Source organism: Balaenoptera musculus, chromosome 9 (genome assembly GCF_009873245.2).
Source record: "Balaenoptera musculus isolate JJ_BM4_2016_0621 chromosome 9, mBalMus1.pri.v3, whole genome shotgun sequence".
Classification (NCBI taxonomy): domain Eukaryota; kingdom Metazoa; phylum Chordata; class Mammalia; order Artiodactyla; family Balaenopteridae; genus Balaenoptera; species Balaenoptera musculus.
Window position 1 is genome coordinate 16,732,082 of NC_045793.1, and position 21,461 is coordinate 16,753,542.

Below are 21,461 nucleotides of genomic sequence, written 5' to 3' on the forward strand. Positions count from 1 at the left end.
GCCTAGAAGAGCTAAGGTGAAGGTCACACAGATATAAGTAAAAGATCTTGCCACTGGATTAAGACACTGGGGAGACAGTGTAGGGAACCACAGACATTCACTCCAGACATCTGTGTACTCAGGTATCTGTTACCTGCTTAGCTTAAGCAGGGTTGATGGATTTTTATGATCGGTGGAGCATTTCTCTCTCTAACAAGAGACAGAGTTATAAAATATTGAACTATAATGTATCTGGTCTGATTTATGACTTCACTGGAATCTAAGAAATGGGTTGAGGCATTCAGTTAGTCATTAATTTATTGAGAAAATACATATTCTGCACCTTCTAGGTAGAAGCAATACATATACCTAGGCATTGACGATGTAAAACTAAATGAGAAATTATTGTCTTTGAAGAACTTATATTCAGAGGGGAAATAATAAACCAATTATTATAGGTCCCTCTGATAAGTGCTATAATGGATATATGCGTAGAGTGTTCTGGAAACAAGAGGAAAGAGAATTTGCTGCTTCCTCCAGATTTCACTTTTTTATTTTTATATGAAAAGGATGAATATTTAAAGAATTAATGAAAACGCAAGCCACTAAGAAGAAAAGAGGCTTTTTAAGGGCTCTATGCTTATTTTCTTCAACTTTTGCCCATGAACAGGTATCTGCTTTTCATCATTATATCACCAGAAATACCTCTCAACTAATTCAGTACTCCATGACAGTTGAACATCACTCTACCTAATGTGTATTTAAGGATGTTTGTACAACCTGGCAAGTTATTTAGGGATATCCAAAACACCTAACAATACTTTAAACTGAAAAGTTGACCTTTTTTAGTGTAGTCTATAATTCTGAACCATCCTATCAAGAAGATAGCCCTGAAATTCACCTCTTCCCAAAACTCAGAAGTTCTGGACTGAACATAGGAGTAATAGCTTCATGCCTCTCTTGTCTCCAGCTATTTCCTTTGCCCAGTTTCTTCTTGGAACGTTAGGTGATGGCCTGACTCTAAAAAAAAAAAGGTTAATTGCGCTTATTGTCGAAGCTCCAGGTTCTCAACAGGAAGACAGACTATTGGGCCGTGATTTTGGTTGTGGAAATATCCTTCGAGCATCACAATCAGATAAGACGGAGAAAATTAATCCTCTTAGTGGGAAACAGGTTTTGCTGGAATATATCTTAGAGATGAAATCAGTGCACTCAGGATAGAGATAGTCCCTTGCATGACTGGTCTAAATCTTGCTCTCCCTGGCTAATCACTCAAGCTGGAAAAACTGCCGTTTAGCTGACGTGTATCTTCCTTTCTTCTTCTTTTTTCCCTAACTTACCTCCTGCCATTGTCCTCTCTAGCCAAGCACATAATGATACGATGTCCCTTTACGTGGGCAAAATAATTAATAAGAAATTTTGCTCTGTTCTTCCTATAACTGCTCCTCAATTTGATCCAGGGAATTAACATATTAAAACAATAAAGATGCACTGAATCCCTGACTCAGGGAACCCTTGCTATTTTACAAGCGAGCAAGTAAAAGGTAACTCTGGTGGGTATTAGCGGTTGTAGGTGCCCTGTTGATGTGCACAGTGTTGGGGGGATGGGAAGGGGGGGAGGAAAAATTGTTTCTAGAAGCCTATGCAGTGAGATGTTAGCGTGTCTCCCATGTATCTCTGGATTATTTTGGTTGTGTTAGTGAAGTTTAGTTCTTGAAGAGGTTTTGGATGTTCTTTGGATGGAGGGGAAGAAACTTGGTATGTGGGGAACCATAAACCATCAAAATTTTATGGATGGAACAGAATTCTCAGATTTCCAGCTAAAGGAGACAAGGCAAAGCCAGAGCGTTAGGAAGTATGGGGGCAATTTGTGTAGAAAAGCACTTTCCTTGAGTTTCCTAGTAGGTAGAGAGCAGTTGGAAGGGCCTCTTAGGGAATTATTGAGTCTTCTTTAAAAACAAAACAGAAGAGATTTCTATTTCCTTCCAACAACACGCTCTGCCTTAGGGCATTAAGGAAAGCAGGTCAGAAGTAACAAGAGTCTTTTGTGACAAAATCACTTAAGCACCATTCTAAAATGGGGAAAATAACTCCATCTCCCTCTGCACTGGGGAAGTTAGAGTGAGTATTGTTATGCCAGTATAGGAACGGGAATTTTTTTGTTTTGTTTTCAGTGGCTGTGCTACAAGTGGGGGCTTGGACACACAAGAGACCCCCTCTCATTCCTCTGTCTTGTGTCCCCTGGGAGCAGCCCTGTGCTGGTGCAGGGTCACAGCACAATCCATTTTTGTGTGGTCGGTCCTCTCTTCCTTGTAACAGTGGCTGGATCTTCCTTGAGGACTTGACACTGAAATCTCATCAGTTTGAAAAATAGGGATGTAGGGTATGTTGGACGGGATTCAAGCTAGAAAAAGTTGGCATAGATGCAGGGAATGTTAGTTCTACAAAATGATGCCACGTCTCTCCTTGAGGGCCCAGTATTTTTAAGCAACAGGATTAAAATTTAGTCAAGAGTGATAAGAACCATCCCCTGGGAATGCTGGCAAATGTCCCTGCCATCAGGAAAGTGCCCACAGTTTCTGAGGGCTCCAACAATGATTTTCCTTCCTTTCCAAAAGGGGGCAAATATGCAAAGTTAAGTTTCCTGTCATGTCACTTTTAGAGGATCCCACCCTGTGGACCATGGTCCTCGACACGTGCCCCATCACTGGGCTTCCATGGCAGGTTTCGGCAATGGAAAGGAAGGTGGGAGGCAACTTCTCTTTCCCACAGATTGCCACTTTATAAGGGTGCCTGTCAGGATCTGAGCTAAATATTTGTTTCTCGCTCTAACAATCAGAGAAGAGGCTGTAGTTTCTCCTAAATATGACTTTGGTACATCTACCTGTGACATGAAATATTTCTGCATGTCAGTCCTCTCTCCAACGCTGGTCCTGGGACTAACCCTTCAAAGGCTGCCCTCATCTCCTCGGAAGGTCGCTGAGAAATCAGCTCACTCCTGGCTCCCTCTTTCCCACCTCCCTACCTCTGCAGAGAGGGAACGCCAGCGAGACAGCGCTGGGGAGAGCAAGTGAGCCTCTGTGTCCTGCCCCTCTGTTCCTCATCCCATTCGCCCCACTTCCTCAGAGCCCAGTGCATTCAATGTTCGGAGGTCTGTTTCAAGGTTTCAGCTGTCTCCTGACAGCCTCTCTAACCACTCACCTCCAAAATAACCCATCCATCCTTTTGCTTCTTTCTCAAACTCCCACCAAACCTCTTGTTTTCTCAGTGTGTCGGCCTCAGTGTGAATCATTTGATTAAATTGATTTAAAGGGTGAAGGATAATTTTGAAATCCTTCCAAAAGTATTTGCCTGTGAGTCTCAGGTTGGAGGGATATTGACCAGTTATCGCCTGGTGTGCTCAGGAGCGGGGTGAGGGATGTGAAGGGGGTGCATTCATCGCTCTTGGAAATGGGAGGTTGTACAGAGCGTGGAACTTCTCTCAGAAACCTCTGGGGACCTCTGAACCCACAACCCCGAAGAGACCAGGGTAAGGAATAGCTCTACAATGTAGAGAAGCTACTTACTTGGAATTCAAGGAAATGGGGACCACGTTTTCCCTTTTCCTAACTTTTCTGGCTCTTGAGCTGATCACCAAGCATAAGAGCAACTACAGCAACAGACATTACTTTACGACTTTCTCCAGTGCTCTCTTTAATGGTAGCCTCACCCAATAGCCCCCTTGGAATCTCCTTGAAAGTGGGCGATTTCTAAGTGGGAATGTTCTAAGTTCAGTACCCGCCACAGGTTATAGTTAAGCATGTAGGAGTGCTTAATATTCAAACATTGGATTAACTGAGTTGTTCTCAAAGAGTGTGTGGAGCCCGTTTTCACTTCTTGTACCATGATTTATTTTCATCAATTTATCTTTTTCTCTTGGAGCTCCTTTCCTGTTTTGGGTTGTTTATAATATATCACTTAGAAACTGCACCTTCCTTGGACACAGAAGAGTTGGGCAGAGAGAGAGACTTTTTTTTTAGATTTTGTTTCCCATGCCGGTGTTTTGAACATGAATTCCCTCTTCTGAGAAGTGGGTTAGGTGGGAGGAGATTTTGATAGGAAAACTTCTGGAATATATTATAGTTATCTTCAGGAGAAGTGCCAAAGCAGCTCCCACATCCGCCTGTTTTTTCTTCCATTTTCCAATGCTGGATTCAGAAATCCGTATTGCATTTCATAAAAATAATTAGCTGTGGGTAAGCCCTTGCTCAATTGCCTTGGCTCCACAAGGTAGATATTGCCTATCCTGAATCATGTGATATGTGAGATGGTCTTTTGTATAAGTTTCTTGTGTTAATACCGAACTTAGCACTCATGTGATTTGCCCTCACAATTTAGAGCTTCCTGTTTCAATTTATGCTTAAAAAAAAAAGTCCACACTTACAAAACTCCAGATGGATTGCGTCTCAACAGCAGTTGTTGGCCAGGGCTCCCAGAGTCATTAGCCTAAAGCCGGCAGCTCTTTCTAAAAGATATTCCCTGCTGATACTCCCCACCCGGTCTCTGCAGGTATATCTTCCTTGATCAGATTTTAGAATAACATGCCTTTTCTATTCCTTTAATCCCTTTTTAGAAATTAGGCAGGCAACTATATTGCAAAGACTGATTTGTAATATGAACTATCACATCTGTTTCTTTTCTGCATGATTGTACAATGTCTGATGCACCATTTTTTTGTGGTTTTTACATCTTCAAAACGTTAAAATATTTCACAGGAGTGTTCATATTTTACATAATAAAAAGTGTGATGGCCAGTTTTTCATGTTTAATGAACTTGGTCTGTATTAGGTTCTTCCAGGTCATCTCTCTTTTTAAAAAATCTCTTTCTTCTTGTAGCCGACGCCCACTTTTGTCCGTTTCTCCTCATCTCTAACCATGCATTTCAAAGAAACTCCTTCCCCTCATTTCGTTGCAGTTCTTAGGGATGAACAGTAGGTGGCAGTAACATTTCAAGCTCAAAGGGCGTTAGGAGTTTCTTCCTCACTCTGCAGACTGATTAAGGAGGGTGTATAGAAGAAATTGAATCATACAGGCTAGTGGTAAAACAGTGCTGTCTGCAAAACACCAAATATAACTAAACACAGGAACTTATTAAAAAGGATATTTCAAGTACAGCTCACGTTGGGATCATCGGGTGTATATTTGGATAGGAGAGTCTTAATAGGAAATTATGAGCATGAACAGAATTAGAGGAAATTTACATCAAATGAAGAACTCCCCAAGCAGGCTCTATTATTTGAGTTCTGGAACTTATTTCCCTACCTCCACACAAATGCCCATCTCTCTCTCCTTCCTCTTTCCACAACCCTCCCTTCTGTTGGTGGTGAATGTTACCTTTGAGGCTGTTTGGCAATCCCTGAATGGGTTTGTGACCACTTGAATAGAGAATGTGTTTGTCTTTCTCTCATTTCAATGCCACTTTGTGTGGTTGCTGTACCTTTCATCTCTTTTGCTCTCATTCTTGCCTGCTCTCTTACTGTATGTGCTTTTTTGTTCATTGTCTTAATAGCAATATTCATAATTAGAGGGAGGAAAAGCAAACAGAGAGGATTGTATAGTTGATGGAGGTTCTCAGTGCTAAGGGATTTCTGGTTCTATTTTATCTAGTTAGAGATGCTTAGGGCCTGGAGTGATGGTGGTGAAGATGTCAGCTAGATCTGTGATCTCACTGTTGCTCCCTCAAGCCCTCAAAATGATGTCATAGGTTGGGCATAGCAGTCCTTAGGCAATGCATATCCTTGAGGGAAGCTCAAGGGAGAAGGCAGTTGCCCAGAGATGATTACCTACAGCCATGCTTTGAGACCATATTAAATCATCCCTTGGCTGTCTTGACTTAAATGAAAGTTCTTTGTCCATCAACAGTTTCAGGAAATAAATTGAATTTCTGTAGCTTCATCAGTTCAAGGTAAAACAGAAGCAAAACAAAGATGGTGTTTCTTCAGCAGTGGTGTGTGGACCCTTGAAATGTGCCTGGAAGGGATGTCCAGCTGGGAAATCAGTTTCCACTTGAGACATTACTCAAGAGTTTGTTAACAGACAACTAGAAATAATGGTCCAGGCAGGAAACAGAGTCCAACCTGGGGAACTTTGCCCAGGCCTGAATGTTCTTGATGTTCTTCAGTAGGAGCAGGTGCCCATTGGCACGTGATGGGAGGCTGTGTGTACAGAGATACTGGCTTTCACCAAAGTGTAAGAAAGGTGGATGAGATAAGCCCAGGGAACTGTCAGGGCTGTGGTCAGGAGAGGGAAGAAGAAATGAAAGTAGAATGACAAAGGAGAGAGGGAAACAACATTCAGAGTTGATATAAAGCTAGAAACCAGATGCTTCTCTTTCTCTTCCTGAGTAGGTTGGATGATCTCCCCTGTGCTTATAGAAAGTAGTGTTTATGCTGTGGTCCTCATCCGAAAAACTAGAGGGTAAAGAGGGATGTTAGGCATGACAAGGAAAATTGGTGAAATATATGTAGAGAGAGTTGCTTTCAGTGTGCGGTCATGGACTGCCTCGTTCACGAGGACTTCGCAGCCGAGGATGCTTTATTTGCAGTGTGCCGGGCGGAGTCTAGAGGTAGCACAGCTTCTAGACCACCCTGCCATTCCTCCTGTGTTTTCTCTTTTAATTGCATGATGGTAACCAGGAAATGAAGGGCCTTGGCTCCTCCAGCCAGGCCTGTGGGTTGGTATGAATATCTCAGAGCTCCCTCCCCATCCACAGTCTTATAGAAATAATCTGTGGCTAAGTATTTTCAGAATATGAATCTCTGCTTTTGTGCCTATTCAGGTGCCTCTTACACCTGTCCTATATTTTTATTCCAAGCTCACCTCTATGTGGTGGCCCCTTTGGTTGCCAGCTCCCCACCAGGAGGTGGTTTAGAAAATCTCAGTGGAGGGTATATGTGTTGGGGACACTGGGGAATGAGATTAACATTCATTTGTGGGTGATTCTCTCCAAAAAGTAACAGACCCATATAGGTGGGTCCCCAGTATTCATCTAATCTGTTTTTAGGAAAGAATATGTAAAATGGATAGTCTGTTGACCTCTCTCTCTTCAAGGGAGGGAATGATACAGATAGTCCAAGGAAGGGCCAAGTAGGAAAGCCATGGATGCTACTGAATTAAAGCCATGAGATGAAAAACATAAAAGCAAAATATTTTATAGAGGCTTGAAAAAAGTAGAGTCAGGACAGTATTACTCAAATAAAAAAAGAGAGATGTGGATGGACCTAGAGACTGTCATACAGAGTGAAGTAAGTCAGAAGGAGAAAAACAAATACCGTATATTAATGCATGTATGTGGAATCTAGAAAAATGGTATAGGCGATCTTATTTGCAAAGCAGAAATAGAGACACAGAGGTAGAGAACAAATATATGGACACCAAGGGGGGTAAAGGGGGTTGGTGGGATGAATTGGGAGATGGGGATTGACATATATACACTATTGATACTATGTATAAAATAGATAACAAATGAGAACCTACTGTAGAGCCCAGGGAACTCTACTCAGTGCTCTGTGGTGACCTAAATGTGAAGGAAATCCAAAAAAGAGGGGATATATGTATACGTATAGCTGATTCACTTTGCTGTACAGTAGAAACTAACACAACATTGTAAAGCAACTGTACTCCAATAAAAATTAATTTTTTTTAAAGAAGGTATTGTGTTAGGAAGAGCTTGGAGATTTCATGGAGGCTGCCAAGAAAATGCCCATATCTAAAATGTATTGCAAAGCATTTCACCACCTCATAAAGGCTGAACTAGTCACGATGCCCATCATCTCCGTTCTAGGTTTATTGATTGAAAACAGTAAAACATTGCAAGAAGTGCAGTGTTTCTTAAAGACTTTCACTATCCTAACTAGGACACTCCTGTGCTCTTATTGTTATGACATTGCTGGTAGAACATTGGGCACATTTTTCAGTGTCCTTCAGCCTTGTGATTGATCTACTGGAAAGATTAGAGGCTTTGAAAGGAAACATGCTGATGGAAGGCAATCTACACAACCATTTTTGTGTTTCTTAGACATTCCTTGTGTCTTAGTGATGACAAATTCTAGAAGCAGCCCTGTCGAATACAGTAGCCGCAGCTGATGTGTACTCTACGTCTCATTCCCTCAGATTCTTGATATCTGCATACATTAATCTTATAAAATAATTCGTTCCAGGATGTTATAGCTGTATTTAAGTGGATAATTTCACATTTTCTGTCTTTTCCTTGGGAGCAGAGGAGAACAAACTCATCCCCTTGGGGACCTTGGAGACATTCCTGAAGCTGACTGTCTCAAACACAGATTTCTTTTTTTTTTTTTTAACTTTATTGCTTTAAGAATTCAAGCAACTTTTGCTTTGGGATCCATAATATGGCTGTGCCTGTTTCAGCATAAAAATAATATTTTAAAAATATTTTACCAGTTAAATTTTATAATTCCCCATCTAAAAATGGTGTCTTATTTTCCTGAGGCTTCCCTTATTTTCAAGTTCCCATGTGTACCCTAGCTGGAGAAGTCTTGCCTTCATTTAAAAGGAAAGAAAAGTATGGATATTCAATTAATCAGGGTCAACATTGGGAAGGGGACTTTCACTAGCAAGTGTTCCAATTAAAATTACAGAAAAGTAAATCAAAGTGGTTAAAAAGCAAAACACTTCCACAAAGCAGATATTTGAAGGGATAAATAAATGAATGGATTCTTACTTAATATAGTTTTAATTGTTATTCACTTCCCCTTAATCCCTTTTTTTCCCACTGCAGTGGTGACACTGTGGGAAAGCCCACGGGTTTTTTTCTGTAACTTAATAGTTCAAAGATCTGGGCAAACCTTTGCTGTTTTCCTCCACTGTCATCTTTTAGCTATTTTTTTGAGCATTGTGTTTCTTCTTTTAAGTTTCTGTTCACAGAGACTCTGTTTCCTTCCCTTGTTTTCTTCCTTCCTCCCTTCCTTTCCTTATTCCATTTATCCATTTCATGGAGATTTGTTCACAGTTTTTACCTGCTTCGTGCCATCATCTTTTTAGGATGTTCTCAGCCTGAGTTTTGTTTTTCAGAAGATCCTTGTCCTGCTCTCTTCTCTGGGTATTTTTGTGTAGATGTCATGATGGTTCCTTTTTGTTCATTACTCATATTTGTATTGGGTGAGTTCTTTTTGGAACCCCTAGTTTGGATGGATAATTAGGGATAGTGGGTTGGTGTGTTTCCGGAAGCTTGACTTTGAATCTTTTGTCTTCAGACTCTTTCTTAGCAGCTCTCTCCTCCAGGGTTTGATTCTGCTACTGAATGGCTCAGAGCGGAGGGCTTTCTGTCATAGGTTTTGTGGTCCGTGATGTAGCTCATGTCTCCTCAGTTAAGATTGAAACACTCTGTCTCCCTGAAACTTGGTCCAATTTTACTATAGCTGCTCTTCTTCATATATAATAATTTCAGTTTAGGGACATCTTCTAGTTTAGCCAAAGATGATACTTCCTTTTCTGTTTCTTATTCTCCCTGTTACTTTCCATGAATTTCAAAAAGGATTGAAGAGCGGAGATACTAACGTGGCAGTTTTGCGATACTAGTCTGTAGCTTGTCTTCTGCCTTTATTCTTGCTGTTTTGTAGTCTGCTCGCTACAGCTGCCCGAGCAAAAGCACAGGTGAGAATATGTGACTTCTCTGCTTCGGAACTTTGCTCTGTGTAGCTTAGAAGGTAAATGACAAGCACTTCAAATTGGCCCCTCAGCTCCTACATGAAACGCCCCTCCCTCCTCTGTCTTTAGTCCTGATGTTTATGACTCCTTTACATTTGAGCAACACTGAGTTGCTTGTATATCTGATAACATGTTATGAAATTTCCTATCTCTACCCCTATTTCATATGCCTGTTGCCACCCCATGGAGTTCTTTTTTCATACTTAATAGGCTTCTACTTATCCTTCAAAGCCCAGCTCAGATGGTTCTTGCTTTTTGAAGCCACCTTTTACTTTTTTTGGAAGAGAATTGGTCCCCCTCTCTTCTGTGCTACCACTTTACTCATACACGTTTTGATTATTGCATTTTTTCATTATACTATAATCACTTGTTTACATATTTTCCTCCTTCACTAGATTATGAGTTCCTTGAAATTGATATCTTGTTTCTTTTTTGATCCACATCACTTGGCACGGTGCCTGGTACTTAAAAGGATCTCAAGTAATAACTATTATTCAGGTTTGAATCAACATAAAGGGAAAGATTCAAATCTGAATAATAATTATTCAGGGTCCATAAAATAGGAGAGAGATTTTTAAAAGCAGGTCTTGAGTTTTTGTTTTCGTTGTCTTTGCTGAATTTGAATGAATGTAAATAAAAATGTAAAACAATACCAAAACCAATAAAACAAAGCAAAATCAAGTATAAATATCCTGTAGCCCATAATAAAAGACTAGGGATGAGGAAAGAAGTGAGGGGGAAAACTCTAAATCCTGGAGCTACTTGAGCACTAGTGAAGTAATAGTCCGCATTGTGAGAGCAGATAGGTTCTCCAAGATAAAGTGTACGTGGAGGAGGAATGAACAGGCTGGGACAAAGCCACAGTTCTTCAGGTACAGTGGGAGGAATAAGCGGTGAGCTTTCTTTCCTTCCTTTGTTGTCAGGTTAAGGAACATTTATCTCTTCCGGGGATTCAACCTCTCTGTTGTAAAAATAACTTATACTGCTGATTTCATGATATTTCATCTCTCCTGAGCTAAGTTCCAGAAAACTTTTTATGCCCATTTCCAGCAATAATGGATGATGTACACGTCTCAGTGGAATAATTTAGTGACTCGCTCCAGTGAAAGGTGAAATACTGAGTGAGGATTGAAATACTCCATATGTCTTAAAATTCCACAAACCCAGGCGTGTGGGAGACATTCAGCACAGAAACTCAACATGACTAATCCTTAGAAAACAGTCTGAAATCGATAGTTCTTCCCCATTGCCTGGACATACCGCGGAAGGCATCCCCTTGGGGCTCTCAAGGAGCCATCTGGAATTTTTCAGACTTAATATTAGTGCTTTGCTTTTACAGAAAGGCAGCAAAAACCCTCACTGGCCTTCCACCTGAGACATTTAGTGGTCCATTGGCATGGATTTTCCTTTATTCCTGTAGCTCTGTGAGAAATTAATTGCAAACCACCTAAGACATGCTTTGCTTCCTTCCCATCAGAAAACACCAGGAGTGAAGATGTTTCCTTGTTGCTGACTCTTTTTTCATGACCTCTGCAACTTAAGAAATTCTCTAATTTCTTTTTTCTTTTTTAATTTTTATTTTATATTGGAGTAGAGCTGATAAACAATGTTGTATTAGTTTCAGGTGTACAGCAAAGTGATTCATTTATACCTATACATGTATCTGTTCTTTTCAAATTCTTTTCCCATTTAGGTTATTACAGAATATTGAGTTCCCTGTGTTATACAGTAGGTCCTTGTTGGTTATCTATTTTAAATGTAGTAGTGTGCATATGTCAATCCCATTTCACCTCTGTTCAGCCCCGTCTGCCCCTTTGTTTGATGGTGGTCATCTCTGTTGTAGGGGGCACAGGATGTCTTTTGGCTCTGAGAGTGCCCACACTGTCACTAATTTGGAGCTTCAGGTCATTCCCTAGACCCTTCCCTCACAGCTGACCTAGGAGCTGGCAAACTCAAAGGTGGTTTTAAGGTGACATGGTGATTTCTGAGGAGCTCCAGAGTGTGTCTGAGTCCGAACTCTAGTGTGTGGTGCTGAAATTAATGCAATTTAATACATTTTAATCAGGGACCCACTATGTTCTAATAAGACATGGTCCTAGGTTCCAAGAAGCTCACAACCTAGTGGGAAGACTGGTGTGTGAAAGTGTGAAATAGGGGGACTCCAGGGAGAGGACAGATCAGCTCCACCTGAGGAGGCCCAGCAGTGTTTCTCAAGCAGCTGACACCGCAGTGATGACTTAGTATCATGTCAGGTTCCCTCCCTCTGCTCCCGTGTCCACCACTCAGATGCCAGTTTCTTCTCCACCAGATCTGGGGACCCTCTGTAGTTTTCACACACAGAAGTCTACTTGAAGAGACCTATAAGGTTGAAATGATTTCACTTTGCCACCCAATGGAAGTTCAAGGCTGTCTCACCATTATTCCTGTGTCTTTATACTGTACTGTTTGTTCACATAATGGACAAAAATATTTCTGATCAGTAGATAAAGTAAAGTGGTATCGGGCATCCCAAAGTAGCCAAAATTGTCCTTCAACCACTATGCACCCACTGAATGATTCTTGCCCCAATGTTTGTCATCATGTCTCATGAATATTAGTTATATAAAGTTTGGTAGCTTTACTACCAAACTCATGCATTTGCCTTTGGTCATCTCCCTGCTATGGGCCCCAGCAGGCCCATCATTTAGAGGAGAGGACCCCTCCCTCCTGGTTTCTTCCCTCTCCCTTCAAAATTCTAACACCTCTGAATGCAGTATTATGCATCTCTCTTTCTCCCAAGAAAAGCATGAGTCAGTAGTCAAGACTGTATCTTTCAAACTTGAGGGGAATTCATCAACAAAGTTGTGTCTGTATTGCTCAAAGTAACTCAATTAATAGCCGAGAAAGAAAAGGTCATTATTGTGAAAGGAGTTGATATGATGATCCGTTGGTATCTTAATATTGTAATTAGACCTGAGCCTCAAATGATATGCAAAAGTTATCACTTTGTAGAAGTTCTGTGGGATCCCAATGGTTGCCCTTCTGCCTCATCCTGACTCTCACAGGTTTAGAGACATAAGGCCAACATGTAGACGGTCTACATCATACTCACTGAAACATTAAATTCCACAGTGAGTGGAAGCGAAAAGCAATATTGATAAGGGCACATGCCATTTCTCTTACTTCTGTCTCATTTTTTATTGTCCAAGTAGATTTCTTTTTTACCTACAGACACTTAATCTAGTGTTTATTTACATCCCTGGTATTTTCTATGGAGGCCTGGCCTTCAGCACTAGTGACGTCACAGGATTTCATCCATCACCACATTTCTTTTATTGTGAGTTCTTTTATTGTGTGTGATAAATCCAGACAGTTTAAGTTTGTTTCAGTCTTACATCACCATGCTAATAGACTATTTTAATAACATCTACCACTCAACCAATCCAGGTAAGCTTTGGGAGTGATTAATTGGAATATACCATACAACCAACACATCAATTACACCATCTACTACTATACTGAATTTCTATTTAACTGAATTTTGGGAGTGTAATTTCTATGAGCTTATTCTTGATCATTGTTGTACCTATAATTATCAGTGTCGCTTACAAAAGATTTATCATGCTTATTATCTCATTTTAGGTCACCAGTCTCTTCAGAAGATCACGGTAAGAATCTGTCTTACTTATACTAATTCAGAACTAAAAGTTGAGCTGTGGTCCTTGCATTTCACTGTCAGAGGGAAGAACTATTTAAGAAAATGTCTTTAAGATGTTTGCCTTGTGTTTTTTTAGTGCACAGTGTGAAGCGCTTTTAAAAACTTAATGCATTCTAGCTAAATTTGATGTCTTGTATTATCTTCAAATCTGTTACAACTATTTTGGTTGACAGATATTTCAAAGCTTAACATATTCTGATTTCTGTCCCATCTCCAGATACAGTTAACCCTTGAACAATGCAGGGGCTGGGGGCACCAACCCTCCGTGCAGTCGAAAATTTGTGTGTAACTTAGAGTTGGCCCTTCATATCTGCAGTTCCTCCATATTGGCAGATTCAACCAACTGCAGTTCCTGTAGTGCTGTAGTTTTTACTATTGAAAAAAATTCCTCATATAAGTGGACCTGCGCAGTTCAAACTCGTGTTGTTCAAGCGTCAACTGTACTCTGTGTGACTCTGGGCTGGTCATGTAACTTCTCTGAGTCACAGATTTCACCTTTAAAGTGGGGATTTGTAGTAGGTATTTCCAAAAGTCCCTTCCAGAGTAGACATTGAGATTTGCAGAGAATGTTATGAGTCTGAAATTGGTAGTAGTCTGAGCTGTTATGCAGTTGAGGTGAGTTATTTGCATTTTAAGAGATGACTATTTTATTCAAAGGATAAAGTGTGTAGTTTTGTCACATCTAAGGTTTGGAGTTGTACATTTATTCAATCAGTCATTCAGAAATGTTTTATTAAGTGTTTGCAATGAGTCAGTTATGTTATATAATCATGTTATACAAATATGCTGTATGGGGCTATGTGCAGGGACAATGTGATGTGTGACACAGAACTTTTTCCCTCAAGGAGCCTGATGGATCCCCTTTTGGGGAAGGGGGCAATGAAATGACACATACGTACTGCAATACAAAGTGAAATTTGATTAATCTTTTATAAAAGAGGGATAAGCCAGGACTCTAAGAGTACCACTGACATTCCACTTCATGCTCATTCAGCTAAGGCACCATTATCTATTTAGCCAAACAAGTTTAAAAAAAAAAAAAAGACAGCTGTTTTAAGCTTTCCTCTTCACCCTCTCATTGCTACCTGGCCACTAAATTCTATCAGCTCTGTTTTTTATTCTTCTTTTACCTCTGTTTTCTTTTCCATCCCCATTCCTTTCATTTAGGGCCACTCCATATCTTACTTGGACCTTTAAAATTGTCTTCTAACTGATAGCCATACCTCTAGAATTCCTTCTTTTATTTCACTGTATACCTACATATCAGCAAACTGATTATGGTAAAAATCTACTCTCCTTGCCTGTAGGATGAAATCTTTTCAATAGACAATAATTATATTCATCTTTCCAATATTGAACTTAAACGTGGAATAGAAAGTCCTAAGTGATGGACTCTTTGTCTTCCTCTACTGCTTACTGCTTCTTTGGGCATCTTTCCCCTTCTCTCTATGCTCTGTGCTCTAGCCATGCGGCATTACATCTAATTTCTGAAACTCAGCACGTTTATCATGTTTCCCTGCTTTTAGCCAGGCTGTTCTGACAGAAGGCACTCCTCCTTTTTGCCATAGACAATTTATACTTACCATTTGAGACGTTGTTAATCATATCATCATCCGTGAGAGCTTTCTGCCCTACTTAACATTGCATCGTATATTTTTCTTCATTCTGGAATTTAACTTAAAAATTTGATGCTTGATTTACCTATCTCCCCTGCTAGACTGTGAGTTCTTTGATATAGATCCCAACAAATAGCAAACATTCAAAAGATGTTCATTAATTGAATACTTAGAGAGAGGTGGAGTTTTTAAGTAGGCCTGTTCTGCTGCTGTATCATAAAGTCTCTCCCAATGTTGGAATGAAGTTGTATCATGTTCTATGAAAAATCACAGGGGAAATTAGGTTCAGGCCTATTAAGTCAGAATTAGGCATCACCCACCTAATGATGACCTACTGTTATATGCTATTTTGCTCATCAGTGTTGGTGTTGACTAGGTTTTTTATTGCATATTTAGAGGTCCTTAGATTTTCCGGTTCAAATGATAAACCAGAAATTTGTGTTTGGTTTTTATTTTGAACTAGGGTTTCCTTTAATGACCTTTGTTTGCATTTGCCTTCCTGTCTGTAAGAACTTAATCTCCCATTCCAGAATAAAGGGGGATGGGCTTCTGAATTACAATTCTGTAGTCCGCTAGGAATTCTTAAGGGCTATGGGCTATCAGCAAGCAGTGTCAATGTCCTGGGGAGTCCTGAACAGTGACAACTACCCAGAAGACTTGTTCAGTATTAACAGCACTTCAGAATCGATTATTTTAAGAAGTGGGTATATGTGATTAATTAAACATTATCCACATTAGAGGGCTTTTACATTTCCATGGCTTCAAAACATTTATTACATGTCCGTGCCTCTTAGTTTGATTCTGCAACTTCCAAAAATGATTCAAATATGTAATGTAAAATTATAATGCTGATTGACCTAATCTTACCTAATTTTCATGTCTTCTAGCCCATGTATCCTTGGAAAAATATTCTTTTCCTTTTCTCTATCACCAAGATTTTCTATTAGCACTTAAAATGTGTTTTCTTATGTTTATACATTTTAAAGTGTTCATGTTTGCTGTGGTTAGCATAAAACCTTGAGTATCATGTCATCAAGCTTGTGTTTGTATACAGTAATGATATTGCAGTGTACTTGTAAGAGAGGAGGTAAGAAGTAGCATTTTTGCTTTCTCAAAGTTATGGGTAGAAAAATCGAGGCACATTGGGCAAATGGATTGTGAAATTGGAAAAGAAAGCTCTGTGCCTCTTGACTTTCTATTTTGTTTGCTTTCCACCAGTGATCCTATTCCTCTCTCTGACTGGTCTCTTTGGCTATCCCCAGAACAGACTTCATTCCTGAGAAAATCTTATTTTCCAAAGTCCAATAACCCTGACCTTCTCCATCCCCTCAGATTATCCTTTCATGGAAAATGTGCTTGGATATTGTGGCTTTGTTATTTTCCCTCTTAGTTTCAGTTTCCTTACCTGTAAAGTGAGGCTATTCGTATCTACCCTGCCTACCTCATGGGATTGTTATGAGTTCAATTGTGAAATCATCTGTGAAATCACTTTCCAATTTGTTAAAAGCACCCTGAGCATAATGCTGTTGGTGTCAGCAGTGGATGAGGAAGTATGTGTATATTATGATGTTTGCTCAGCATTACATACTGCCTTGGACAAGTTAAAAGATGTGCTGGGGAGGAGAAGGGGTGTGAAAAATGTTTCTTTCAACATTATCATTAAATATTAAATTTTATTGGAAGCCTTTTTAATATCTGGGTGAGGAGGAGTAAAATGGTTAATACACAATTTAGCCTGCAGTGACAAAGTAAAGGGACAGTTTCTGATTAGATACGGGGTCATTAGATATGGGAAATTGATGATATAAGGCATAAGTGAAATGTAGAATGTTTCTATTTTTATCACAGAGTATCAGAGTCATTAAGAATAAAGGCTAAAATTTACTGAGTGCTTCTTGTGCAGAGACACTGTGCTAAAGTGTTTCAGCTACATCATTTCATCTTTAACAAAGCACACTACACAGTAAATGTGTTCTCCTCAGTTTTTAGTGGGGGAAACTCACAGTACTTACATAACTTGCTGAAGATCACACAGCTAGTTAGTGGTAGAGTTAATTTTCAAACCCAGTTCTAACACTCCCCTCTTGCTCATTTACCCACCATGTCCCCAGAAAACAAAAGAAGTGATTGTCAGCATTCAGGTGAATTGATAGAATTATAGAAAGAAAAAAATTTCCCTCTAACAAGAGGTTATTTACTAATGTGTGAGTAATTTCCTTTTAATGACAAAACAAAACAGATCAAAAATAACAACTTCTCCCTCCTGCTGGGAATGATTTGTCCCCGTAGAAAAAGTAAATACCAATGTCACATTCTCTCATAATTAGTTAACTGAGTGAAACTGAAGCTTCAGGGAAGCCTGCCATGCTAAGTCCCAGGGGGAACGTTACGTTTTAATGTTACAGCTGGAAGCCAGAGTCCTACTCCTTGTCAGGAGATAAGCTTGATGGTGATGAATTGCCCTGTCCTACAAGTTTCCTCTGCGTTTAGTGCCTATTGCCCCTGGAGCCACCTCTGGTGGGTGCCCAGGCTGCTTTGCCTGCTCTGAGCTCTCAGATTCTGTCTTGTCCTCTTAGCTTGCTTGCTTTACGGCCTCTCAGAACGCCTCTGTGCTGGGGCACTGACAGAGGGTCAGCTTCCAACCAATGTCTGTTCACTTACAAAGTAAAAGACATTAATTGAGAGGAAATGCCAACAATCTGATTCCCCCTGGCATGTCTGAAGCAGGTGTCCCTCTCCTGTCCTAGCCCCCAGACCTGTTGTTGGTAAAAACGGTTCTTTTTCACTTTATATGGTAGTTCTTCTGTTGCAGCAGTAACACAGTGAACAAGAATGGGAGTGGAGGCTATCTGGAGATAAAAGCTGTAACAGCCATAATCACCAGTGTAAGTCCCCAAGGACGAGCCACTGTCAGGAATCGAGGCAGTTTTACTTTGCAGTGGGTTGTGCGGGGAAACGCATTGTAGACGCATTGTAGGCCTAAAGCTCTTTAATACATCGGTGGCTGTCTCTGGCTCAAATACCATAGATTCTTATTTCTCTCTAGTATAAATATATATGTACATATACATTTACTGAAATAGAAATATTCATAAAAATGTATAAAATTTATCTGCTCAGTTTAAATTATAACCAAAGGAACCACTGTATACCCAGCCCCCAGTCTAAACAATAAAATATTTGTAGTAATCTGGAAGCTTCGTGATTGCCTTTCTGATTACATTCTCTTCCCTCTCCTATGGGGATAACTACTATTCTGCTTTTTTTGTTAAAAATTTCCTTGTTTCTTTTCATCATTTTACTACACGTATGCATATTTCACCTACGGATATGTGTGTGTGTATAAATATATATTTTATAGATGTATTCCATATATGTGTGTATATGTATATAGTTTTGCTTATTTTGAACTTTTATAAATTGAATTCTTTTGCAAACTCTTCTGTGATTTGCTTCCTTTGTTACAGAATAATGCTTTTGTAATTCATCCTTGTTGATGAGCATCATATTCATTTCATTAATTTTTCATGTTGTATAGTGTTCTGTTGTATGAATATATAACAATTTATATATCCAAATTCTGCTGATGAATGTTTAGGTAGGCTCCAGGGTTTCTTTCTTTCTTTGTTTTTGTTCCTTTTGCTATTGCAAACAATATTATGAACATTCTTTTTCATAACTCCTCCTGGTGTCCATTGGCAAGAATTTCTCTAGGGTTTAAACCTGGCGATGGCATAGTTAGGTGGTAGGTTATACACATATTTAACTGATCACAAAATGACAAACTGTTTTCCAAAGTGATCATTCTAATTTATACTCCCAACTGCAGTGAGAGTTCCTAATAATCCACATCTTTGTCAACACTTGATATTAACTGATTAAAAATTTTTGCCAATTTGGTGGCAATGTCAAATGGTATCTTGTGATTTTAATTTGCATTAAATAATTACATATCAGATTGAGCATTTTTCATATATTTGTAGGTCATTTGTGTTTACTTTTCTATGTAATTCTTTATTTCCTTTGCCCATTTTTCCCCAGTGGGTTGTTTTTTCTCCGTGATTCATAAACATTTTAATGTATTCTAGGTAAAAAATTTGTGTTGACTATACGTGTTGCAAATTTTCTCCAGTTTGTGGTTTATCTTTTCAAACGGGGACTTTCCTTCACTGACTTGCAAAGCCTGTTCTGTCTCCCCATATTTGTGGGTTTCCAGATTCCCTTTTCTGTTTTATTTACCCGTATGTCTATTTCTGTACAATACCATGTTGTTTTAATTGCTGTAACTTTGGTAGAAATCTTGATATCTGGGAGATACCTAAAATTTGTTGTTCCTCAAGAGTGTCTTGATTGTATGTGGACTTCTGCTTCTTCATATAAATTTTAGAATCAGCTTATCAAGTTTTGTGTTGCAATTTTCATGGCAATTGCATGAATCTATACATGAGTATAAAGAGAATTGATATTTTTATGATAATGAGTCTTTTCATCTCAAACCACATCTCTTTACATTTAACTTTTTTTTAACTAATTAACCTTTTAAAATGCCTATCAACAGAGTTTTATAATTTTTTTCATGAAGGTTTTGGCCATCTTTTGTTAAATATATTCCTAAGTACTTAACATTTTAGTGATATTTTATATTTTTAAAATTATATTTTCTAAGTGAACATTGTTGGTGTATTAAAAGGCAATTGACTTAGAATCTTGTTTCAAAATCTTGAATCAGGATTCCTGCTAATCTTTTATATTCATAAACTTTATCTAAAGGGTCCTTTTGTGAGGAAAGTATTTTCCTGAGAATTTTGTTTCATCTTTTCCAGTCATATTGTGCTCTGTATGAGTGTTTTCTCATTCTTTCTGTGCCGATTAGAACGCTCAGTATAGTATCAAATACACGTAGAGATAGCAGTATTGCCTTGTTCCTGACCTCCAAGTCAGTGCCATCCACAAGTCACCATTACTTGTGAAGGTCATTGGCAGGTAGTCGTGGTGTTGGTGGTGTGGTTGTATTGTGGATAGACTTTTAAGGATTTTCCCCTTCATTCAAATTTGTTAAATTCAACAGGTATTGAATTTTACTGAATTTTTTATTCATCTTTTGAGATGATAATATGCTTTTTCTCATTGGGTCTTTTACTATGGTGCACTTCATTGATTGATTTTTTAGTAGAAACCACTATTATATGCATGAGATGAGTTCAAATTGGTTATTACATTTATCTCCTTTATATATTGCTGGGTTCAGCTTACTAATATTCTACTTAGAATTTTTACTTCCATATTCGTAGTGTGATTGGCTTTTAATTTTTCTTTTTTATAGTATAGTGCATGTATGATGTTCATAGCTTCATAAAATGAATTGGAAAGCATCTCCTCATTTCCTAACATCTGGAAGACTGTAACACTTGAGTTATCTATTTCTGGAATATCTTAGAAGATCCCATCAGTAAAGTTGTCTGAGGCTGGCATTCCCTTTGTGGGGAAAATTTCAATGACAGATTTGTATTATTTAATGTTGGAGGAGATAGATTTTCTATTTCTTCTTGAATCAGTATTGGTAACTATTTTTAAAGGAATTCATCCATTTCATTAAAGTTATTTTTCATTTTTTGGCATACATTTTTAAATACTATCTTACTGTCTGTGTAACTTCTATGAGATCTGAGGTTACATCTACCTTTTCATTTTTAATATTGTTTGTGCCTGCTGAGTGTGTGTGTGTGTGTGTGTGTGTGTGTGTGTGTGTGTGTGTCTCCTCCACCTCTCTCTCCCTCTCACCAGAGGCTTAGAGCCCTCTTTATGTTACTGGTTTTTCAAGAAACCATTTTTTACCTTCATTGGTCCTCTGTATTATGTATTTGTCTTCTGTTTCATTAGTTTCTTATGTTTATAGTTTCCTTCCTTCCAATCATTTGGCTTATTTTTATTCCTTTTCTACTTTTTTTCTAACATAGACATTTAAGTACAAACATTACCTGAATGCTTTCTCTTCCCTATATATCTCCTGGAATTCCATTTAGATGCATGTTAGACATTTTCATGCTATCCTATATATGTTTTACCCTCTATTCCCTATTTTATATCTCTTTGCTTCTCTGGAATGCATCCCAGATAATTTCTTCAAAGTTGTTTTCTTGTTCATTTTTACTGATTTTTATTCCTGTTCATTTAAGATTATTCTAGGTGAGCTGCTCGTTTCCTTGGGCCTTTATGCACGAGAATTCTTTAAGTCCTTCAGAGAGGTTTTCCAGTCACCAGAGAAAACTACCAAACTTGATTAATATAAATTAAATTCTCCATTTGTGAGTTTGTGTGTGTGGGTGCTTGTTTGGTTCTTGTTTAGAATGCATAGGAAACACAGAGACATTAATTCAGAGTGCATCGTATTCAGATAATGGCAGTAACTAGTTAATGTTCATCACCAGTCATTATGTCTAAGTCTCTCTAGTTATTTT

General features: G+C 38.8%; 1 protein-coding gene across 6 annotated transcripts in view; it reads left to right on the forward strand.

Moving 5' to 3' along the window:
- DGKI (diacylglycerol kinase iota) overlaps positions 1-21,461 on the forward strand; it is a 447,458-nt gene that overhangs the window by 382,364 nt on the left and 43,633 nt on the right. For all 6 annotated transcript variants that reach the window (XR_005021317.1, XM_036864403.1, XM_036864404.1 and 3 more), the window contains one exon: positions 13,312-13,337. Coding sequence is in view for 5 of the 6 variants with exons in the window: in XM_036864403.1 (XP_036720298.1) it covers positions 13,312-13,337 (26 nt within the window). In the remaining variant the exon portion in view is untranslated. The remainder of the gene's footprint in view (positions 1-13,311; positions 13,338-21,461) is intronic.